Source organism: Mandrillus leucophaeus, unplaced genomic scaffold (genome assembly GCF_000951045.1).
Source record: "Mandrillus leucophaeus isolate KB7577 unplaced genomic scaffold, Mleu.le_1.0 Scaffold1166, whole genome shotgun sequence".
In the NCBI taxonomy this organism is placed as follows: domain Eukaryota; kingdom Metazoa; phylum Chordata; class Mammalia; order Primates; family Cercopithecidae; genus Mandrillus; species Mandrillus leucophaeus.
In genome coordinates, this window is record NW_012099943.1 from 82,832 (window position 1) to 92,460 (window position 9,629).

At 47.5% G+C, this 9,629-nt stretch overlaps 1 protein-coding gene across 1 annotated transcript in view; it reads left to right on the forward strand.

Annotated features, from left to right (window-relative positions):
• The window catches only part of WBSCR16 (Williams-Beuren syndrome chromosome region 16), a 37,223-nt gene continuing 27,594 nt past the window's right edge, over window positions 1-9,629 (forward strand). Inside the window, exons 1-3 of the mRNA XM_011999477.1 lie at window positions 1-44; window positions 4,459-4,588; window positions 8,702-8,830. Coding sequence (XP_011854867.1) covers window positions 4,534-4,588; window positions 8,702-8,830 — 184 coding nt within the window. The 5' untranslated portion in view covers window positions 1-44; window positions 4,459-4,533. The remainder of the gene's footprint in view (window positions 45-4,458; window positions 4,589-8,701; window positions 8,831-9,629) is intronic.

The window sequence follows — 9,629 nt, forward strand, 5'->3', positions numbered from 1 at the left end:
GCAGGATCCAGCCCGTGCCCTATCGCCTGGAGTTGGACCAAAAGGTGCGGGCCGCGGCTTCCTCCCTCCCTTCCTCTCTTGCGCTCTCCCGGCCTCCGTCGAGCTATTCGGCTCTCTTCAAGAAGCTGGCTCTTCTGGGTGGCCAGACTTCGGGGAGGACGACTCTCGAGCTGGCTGCAAGCCCGGGAGGGGAAGGCGTTAGGGGTGGCCATCAACATTTATTGGGTGGCAGTGCCAAATGTTGTGCCGGGTCGTGTCATTCGCTTAGGACGCACTGAGTCGACAATTGTTATCCCCAATTACAGGGGAGGAAGGAGAGGCCCAGAGAGGTTGAGGCCCGAGGCCCCACCGCTGCTAGCTGTTTATATGCGGTGGGATTCTCACTCAGGCCAGCGTGACTGCAGGAGTTCTGATGTTAGGAAAGCAAAATTCGAAAGTCCATTGAAAATGTATACCAGCTGAGGTGTTTCAATGAACAACTCAGAAAGGGGATTTTTTTTTTTTAATTTAATTTTTAGAGACAGGGGCTCGCTCTGTCACTCAGTCTGGAGTGCAGTGGTGTCATAGCTCATTGCAGCCTCGACCTCCTGGGCTCAAGAGATCCTCCTGCCTCAGCCTCCCATGTAGCTGGGAATACAGGTGTGCGCCAACATGCCGGGCTAATTTTTAATTTTTTTGGTAGAGATGGGTCTTGCTATTTTGCCCAGGCTGGTCTCCAACTCCGGAGTCAAGTGATTCTCCCACCTCAACCTCCCAAAGTGCTGGGATTATAGGTATGAGCCACTGCACCTGGCCTTTTTTCCTTTGTTTCTTAGACTGGCCAATCTCAGTTGGCCTATTTTCAAGTTCACTGATTGTGATTCTTTCTTTTGCCTGCTCACATCTGCCGTAAAGCTCATTTAGTAATTTTGAGTTTTTTTTGAAACAGGGTCTCACTCTGTCACTGGGGCTGGAGTACGGTGGCTTGATCTCTGTTCATTGCAACCTCTGCCTCCTGGGCGCAAGTGATCCTTCCACCTCAGCTTCCTGAGTAACTGGGATTGCAGGCGCATGCCACCACACCTGGCTAATTTTAAATTTTTTTTAGAGATGTGGGGCGGGGAGGGGGGCAGGTCTCATTATGTTGCCCAGGCTGGTCTTGAACTCCTGGCCTCAAGTGATTCTTCTGCTTTAGCCTCCCAAAGTGCGGGGATTACAGGCATGAGCCACAGTGCCTGGCTGACTTTGCTCTTTTCTGTTTCTGAATGCATGGCCAGGGGCTGTCTCCTGCCTCCCACATAGATTGTTTTGGTGGTACTGGAGCCATTCCAGAGGTGTAGGGGGGCTCTAGGAGGCCAGAGAACTGGAGGTTTTTTTGACTAGCACAATTATGCAGGCCTATATATTGTATTCCAAATGCATATTACAAGGGAAAATATCACTCTTGGATGACTTGATTAAACAAGGTGTCAACACGTCAAATTTAAAGAAATATTTAGCTAGCTTTCTTCAAGAAATGCTGGAATGAAAAAAAAGAGTTCCCAGCGTTTGTTCATGATTAGTGCTGAAGTGGCGTTTTCCAGCAGGCATTTTGGTATGGGTTTACCACTGATCGTGTTAGGATTAGGTTAGATTTACATATGGTCCCTGAGAGACACTACAGAGGCGTCTGATCAACTGTAAACAGCCAAGAGGTAGTAGGGGATGGTTAGTGTGACCATATAATTTATCATCCAATTTGAGAGTGAACATTGGGACATTGGCTGTAAACCAGGACTGCCCCAGGCCAACTGGGAATATGGTCACTCTGGGTGGTATGGAAAGAGGGTTTATTTTGTTTATTTATTTATTTATTTATTTATTTATTTTATTTGAGATGGAGTCTCACTCTCTCGCCCAGGCTGGAGTGCAGTGACATGATCTCTGCTCACTGCAACCTCCACCTCCTGGGTTCAAGAGATCCTCCTGCCTCAGCCTCCTGTGTAGCTGGGATTCCAGGTGCCTGCCACCTCGCCCAGCAAATTTTTGTATTGTTAGTAGAGATGGAGTTTCGCCATGTTAGCTAGGCTGGTCTTGAACTGAACTCAAGCGATCCGCCCGCCTCGGCTTCCTAAAGTGCTGGGATTACAGGCGTGAGCTACTGTGCCCGGCCAAAAGAGGGTTGATTTTAAAATCAAACCATCTTTGGTCTGTATCCAACCCCACTGGAAGCCCCGGTTTTCTCATCGGGTCAGTGAAGGCGAGGATTGATGAGAGTGTAGTTAAAACACCCACCAAAGACCTTGGGGTTGTCACTGTGTTAAATTCACAGTAGCTGTAGTACTGAGTTTTCCTTTTCATGGTAGTAGCCCGAGAATGTAACGGTGTAGTGTCAGGGTGAAAAGCATGTAGTCAAGTTACTCAACCTCTAGCTAAACTACACTTTCTCATCTGCCTTATACTACTGCTGCTAACAGTAGTAAGAAATAGAACATAGAAAAACAAAGCAATTACAAAAAAAACCCTAAACAACAACAAAAATGAAATGTAAAATATAGGCCAGGTGTGGTAGCTCATGCCTGTAATTCCAGCACTTTGGGAGGCCAAGGTGGGAGAATCATATGAGCCCAAGAGTTTGAGACCAACCTGGGTAACATAGTGAGAACCCTATCTCTCTCTCTCTATATATATATGTATATATGTGTATATATATGTGTGTATATGCAGATATACATATATACACATGTATATACGCACATATATACATGTGTATATACACCTATATGTGTATATATGTATATATATACCTATGTGTGTATGTGTGTATATATACACCTATATGTATATATGTATATATATAGCTTTTTTTTTTTTTTTTTTGGTTAGTCTATGTTGCCCAGGCTGGAGTGCAGTAGCATGATCACGGGTCACCACAGCCTCGATCTCCTGGGTTCAAGTGATCCTCCTGCTTCAGCCTCCCATGTAGCTGGGACCATAGGCATATGCTGCCACGCTCAGCCTAAATTTTGATTTTTGCATAGAGACAGGATGTCACTTTGTTGCCCAGGCTCAAAATACAGCTCTTACATTGAGTTGGGTACTGTTCCCTATAAGGGCTTTAGCTGTGTTAACTCGTTTAGTCTTCACAATAGTTCAGTGAGAGAGATGGTACTATCTTCACTTTTTAGAGAAGGAGAACAGATACAGAGAGGAAAGTAATCCACTTCAGGTCACACAGTTGGTAAGGATGGAGCCAGGATTCAGTCTAAGGAGATCTTTCAACTTACCTACCATGGTAAGAGACGGTGGTGTTTTTGTTTTTTTGTTTTTTTATGAGACAGAGTCTTACTCTGTCACCCAGGCTGGAGTGCAGTGGCACCATCTTGACTCACTGCAACCTCTGCCTCCTGGCTTCAAGCAATTCTCCGGCCTCAGCCTCCCGAATACCTGAGATTACAGGCACACGCCGCCATGCCTAGCTAATTTTTGTATTTTTTTTTTTTTTTTTTCCGAGACAGAGTCTGTCTCTGTCGCCCAGGCTGGAGTGCAGTGGCGCAATCTCGGCTCACTGCAAGCTCCGTCTCCCAGGTTCATGCCATTCTCCGACCTTAGTCTCCTGAGTAGCTGGGACTACACGTACCCGCCACTGCGCCCAGCTAATTTTTTTCTGTATTTTTAGTAGAGACAGGGTTTCACTATAGTCTCGATCTCCTGACCTTGTGATCCGCCCGCCTTGGCCTCCCAGAGTGCTGGGATTACAGGCGTGAGCCACCGTGCCTGGCCAATTTTTGTATTTTTAGTAGAGAGGGGGTTTCACCATGTTGGCCAAAGCGAGTCTCGAACTCCTGACCTCAAGTGATCTGCCTGCCTTGGCCTCCCAAAGTGCTGGGATTACAGTTGTGAGCCACTGTACTCGGCTGCTAGTGAGTGTCTTGGTTTTGGTGAATGGGGATGGTAATACCTAGTGGTGAGCTGATATTTACCACTATATTTATCGTCTACATGTAAATCACCCTTCATAGAGTGATTATAAAGATTAAATGAGATAATACTTATCAAACATATAGTAAATGCTCAATAAATGCTAGTTGCTGTCTTAATAATATGTGTTCTTAGGCCAGGCACAGTGGCTGTTTCCTGTAGTCCTAGCACCTTGGGAGACCAAGGTGGACAGATCACTTGAGGCCAGGCGTTCGAGACCAGCTGGGCCAACATGGTGAAACTCTGTCTCTACTAAAAATACAGAAGTTAGCTAGATGTGGTGCACACACCTGCAGTCCCAGCTACATGGGAGGCCTGAACTTGGGAAATGTAGATTCCAGTGAGCCAAGATCCCGCAGCTGCACTCAGCCTGGGCAACAGAGTGAGACTGTCTCAAAAAAAAAACCAAAAAACCCCAAAATAGTCTGTGTTCTTGGATTTGATGAATAACCTGTCACTTATTACTGAGCAAACTTGACATTACAAATCAGTTCATGCTTTGTGGGAACTGCTTTTCAGATTTCGTCTGCTGCTTGTGGCTATGGATTCACACTGCTGTCCTCTAAGACCACAGATATTACGAAAGTCTGGGGGATGGGACTCAACAAAGATTCTCAGCTCGGATTTCACAGGAGCCGGAAAGATAAAAGTGAGCATCCCTACCTTGTCTCCTCTCTGCCGGGATTGGTCTGAGAAAGCTCTTTTTTTTCTTTTTTTTGAGACAGAGTATCGCTCTGTTGCCAGGCTAGAGTGCAGTGGCAAGATCCTGGCTCAGTGCAACCTCCATCTCCCAGGTTGAAGTGATTCTCCTGCCTCAGCCTCCCGAGTAGCTGGGATTACAGGCTCACACCATTACGGCTGGCTAATTTTTATATTTTTAGTAGAGATGGGGTTTCACTATGTTGACCAGGCTGGTCTCGAACTCCTGACCTCAGGTGATCCACCCTCCTCGGCCTCCTAAAGTGCTGTGATTACAGGCGTGAGCCACAGCACCCAGCCCTTCCTTTGGTGTTCAAGAACATGGTTTCATAAACCAAACCATAGCAAAAAAAATAGACAAAGACTTAAAGGATGTTGTTTGAAACCATCTGGGCTAGATTATTTTTTAGCCTCTTTGGTATCAATGTTGAACCATCAGGCAAAGGGGAAGCACCTGGCCTTTGCAGATAAGTAAAGATGTTCTTTTGTGGCCTAAAAGAGATGACCTTTTTTTTCCTAGCTTGGAGACAGGCAGGCTGAAGTACTCTGCAGTGCCTAGAATATGTTTTTGGGGGGAAAAGGCAGTGAAATCGTTAACATGGAGGCTTTAGTCCAAATGTTTGAGCCTTGGACTGTAAAAATGTTAGAAATAACTTATAATGGCATTTTAAAAAGTAGACATTAGCCCGGCTAGGCGTGGTGGCTCACGCCTGTAATCCCAGCACTTTGGGAAGCCGAGGAGAGCGGATCACTTGAGGTCAGGAGTTTGAGACCAGCCTGGCCAACATAGTGAAACCCCATCTCTACTAAAAATATAAAAAATTAGCCGGGCATGGTGGCATGCGCCTATATAGTCCCAGTTACTTTGGAGACTGAGGCACGAGAATCTCTTGAACCCGGGAGGTGGAGGTTGCAGTGAGTCGAGATCATGCCACTACACTCCAGCCTGGGTGACAGAGTGAGACTGTCTGAAACAAACAAACAGACAAACAGAAAAGTAGAAATTAACTAAAAATTACTATGAGAGCAGTAAGAAATATTTCCTAGGCCAGGCACAGGGGCTCACGCCTGTAATCCCAGCACTTTGGGAAGCCGAGGTGGAAGGGATTGCTTGAGACCTGGAGTTCCAGACCACCCTGGGTAACATAGCGAGACCCTGTCTCTAAAAAAAAAAAATGAAGAAGAATTAGCTGAGCATGGTGGCATGCACCTATAATCCTGGTACTCCAGAGGCTGAGGTAGGAGGATTGCTTGAGCCCAGGAGTTTGAGGCTGTAGTGAGTGGTGACTGCGCCACTGCACTCCAGCCTGTGCAACAGAGCAAGAGCATGTCTCTTTAAAAAAAGGAAAAAGGCCAGACGCGGTGGCTCATGCCTGTAATCCCAGCACTTTGGGAGGCTGAGGCGGGTGGATCACGAGGCCAGGAGATCGAGACCATCCTGGCTAACACGGTGAAACCCCATCTCTACTAAAAAATACAAAAAAAATTAGCCGGGCGAGGTGGCGGGCGCCTGTAGTCCCAGCTACTTGGGAGGCTGAGGCAGGAGAGAGGTGGAGCTTGCAGTGAGCTGAGATGCGGCCACTGCACTCCAGCCTGGGGCACAGAGCCAGACTCCATCTCAAAAAAAAAAAAAAAAAGGAAAAAAGAAAGTTCCTAAAATAGGGAGGAAATTACCCATAAATACATACTGGACAAACCTCTCATTTTTATTTTTTACTGTTCCCTTGTTCACAGACAAATACATTTTTACATAATTTTAATCGTAGCATATATTTTGTTTTCTGTCTTTTTTCATTTATTTTATATCAGATGTCTTTTTTTTGTTTGTTTGAGATGGAGTCTTGCTCTCGCCCAGGCTGGAGTGCAGTGGCATGATCTTGGCTCACTGTAACCTCCACCTCCCTAGGTCAGGTGATTCTCCTGCCTCAGCCTCCTAAGTAGCTGATACTACAGGCACCCGCCATCACACCTGGATAATTTTTGGATTTTAGTAGAAACAGGGGTTTCACCATTTTGGCCAGGTTGGTCTTGAACTCCTGACCTCAAGTGATACGCCTGCCTTGGCCTCCCAAAGTGCTAGAATTATAGGTGTGAGCCGCCATGCCTGATCTATGTATCAGATGTCTTTTATAAGTCAGTATTGAAGTCTTTATTAGCTGTAAGATGTTACATTACATTTTTTTTTGAGTCAGAGTTTCACTCTTGTTGCCCAGGCTGGAGTGCAGTGGCGTGATCTCAGCTCACTGCAGCCTCCTCCTCCTGTGTTTAAGCAATTCTCTTGCCTCAGCTTCCGAGTAGCTGGGATTACAGGCATGTGCTACCACACCCGGCTAATTTTGTATTTTTAGTAGAGACAGGGTTTCTCCATGTTGGTCAGGCTGGTCTCAAGCTCCCAACCTCAGGTGATCTGCCTACCTTGGCCTCCCAAAGTGCTGGGATTACAGGCGTGAGCCACTGTGCCTGGCCCGCGTTACATTTTTTATACCTTTTATCCAGAGCAATTTTAGACGTACAGAAATGTACAGAGGCCGGGCGCGGTGGCTCACGCGTGTAATCCCAGCACTTTGGGAGACCGAGGCGGGTGGATCACGAGGTCAGGAGTTCAAGACCAGCCTGGCCAAGATGGTGAAACCCCCGTCTCTACTAAAAATACAAAAAAATTAGCCAGGCGTGGTGGCAGGCACCTGTAATCCCAGCTACTCTGGAGGCTGAGGCAGAGAACTGCTTAAACCTGGAGGGGCGGAGGTTGCAGTGAGCCGAGATGGCGCCACTGCACTCCAGCCTGGGTGACAGAGCGAGACTCAGTCTCAGAAAAAAAAAAAAGTGTACAGAGTAGTATGATGTAGCATCACCAGCTTCAGGCGTCATCAACTCATGCCAGTCTTGTTTTCTTCATTTTTCCCACCTTCCCCCTCAGTAAATTTGAAGCAAATTCCAACAGTTTAATTTTTTGGGGGGGGTGGGGGCCAGGGTTTTGCCCTGTCACCCATGCTAGAGTGCAGTGTCATGATCACTGCTCACTGCAGCCTTAATCTCCCTGGCCCAAGTGATCCTCGCACCTCAGCCTCCCAAGTAGCTGGAAGTGATCCTCCCAACTCAGCCTCCCAAGTAGCTGGGACCGTAGGCATGCACCATAATGCTCGGCTGATTTCTGTACTTTTGTGTGTGTGTGTGTGTGTGTGTATATATATATATATATATATATGTATAGTTTTAAACTGTGTCTTGCTCTGTCTCCCAGGCTGGAGTGCAGTGGTACAATCTTGGCTCACTGGCAACCTCTGCCTCCTGGGTTTGAGCGATTCTCCTGCCTGAGCCTCCTGAGTAGCTGGGACTACAGGTGCCCACCATAATGTCTGGCTAATTTTGTATTTTTAGTAGAGATGGGGGTTCCACCATGTTGGCCAGGTTGGTCTCGAACTCCTGACCTCTGGTGATCCGCCCGCCTTGACCTCCCTCCCGTGCTGGAATTACAGGCATGAGCCACTGTACCCGGCCAAGATTTCTTTAATAAGAAGACCAAGTATGCTTCCCCACCCCCCACTCCCCCCACCACCCGCATGAAGTCTTGGCTCTTTTTCCCCAGGCTGGAGTGCAGTGGCACCATCTCGGCTCACTGCAACGTCCACCTCCTGGGTTCAAGCAATTCTCCTGCCTCAGCCTCCCAAGTAGCTGGGACTACAGGCACCCGTCACCACGCCCGGCTAATTTTTGTATTTTAAGTAGAGACAGGGTTTCACCATTTTGGCCAGACTGGTCTCGAGCTCCTGACCTCAGGTGATCCGCCTCCCTCGGCCTCCCAAAGTGCTGAGATTACAGGCATGAGCCACTGCGCCTGGCCAGAAGACCAAGTATGCTTTTCTGGAACCTGCTTTGTGTAACTCCCATGGCATGAGCTGGGAGTTGGGCTTCTGGTCCTCGCTCTGCCCGTAACTTACCTGCCTTGATGAGTCTTTCCTACCTCCGACTCTCTTTTTTCCAGTGTAGTAGTGTGGAGTTGGACAGTGTGATTCCCAGTGTTAGAAATGCATGCCTCTCAATCGGTGTCCTGTGTCTTTTCCAGCGAGGGGCTATGAGTATGTGTTGGAGCCGTCACCCGTCTCCCTGCCTCTGGACAGACCTCAGGAGACACGAGTGCTGCAGGTCTCCTGCGGCCGAGCTCACTCTCTTGTGTTGACTGACAGGGAAGGAGGTGAGTTACCCTGCTGAAGGGTGGTGGAGGAGTGTGGGGACCATTTCAGTATGAACTGGAGCCTCAGATCAGCCTGAGTGGCTTGTTCGATTGAACCACATCTAATGAGTGAACTGTGGCGTTTCCTGAGCAGATCGGTGAGATTGCTCAAGACAGCTGGGCACAGCTTGTTGATTCTTATGTGGTCCGCTCTCTGGTTCTTGGAAAATCCTATGTATTTATAAATATAACTGCACACAAGGCAGCCTGATCCATTTGCTGTGAAGTCACTGAACTGGGTGGTGTGTAGAGGTGGCTTTTTCTATTTTTTCTTTTTTTTTTTTTGAAACAGTCTCGCTCTGCTGCCCAGGCTGGAGAGCAGTGGCATGATCTTGGCTCACTGCAACCTCTGCCTCCCGGGTTCAAGTGATTCTCCAGCCTCAGCCTCCCGAGTAGCTGGGATTACAGGTGGCCGCCACCACGCCCAACTAATTTTTGTATTTTTTGTAGAGACAGGATTTCACCACGTTGGCCAGGCTGGTCTTGAACACCTGACCTCAGGTGATCCGCCTGCCTTGGCCTCCCAAAGTGCTGGGATTACAGGTGTGAGCCACCGCACCCAGCCAAAGGTGGCTTTTTCTATTGGTATTGAAAGATGCCTGTTTGCTAACACATCTTCTAAGTGATTGGGGGCTTTCAGAGTCGGCCCCTGGGTAACACGGCCCTTTTTTAGAAAAGGGGTTCTTTCCAAGGAAAGGTCAGTGTGAATTACATTTTTCACATTTCATTTTCTTTTTTTCTTTTTTTTTTTTTTTTTTTT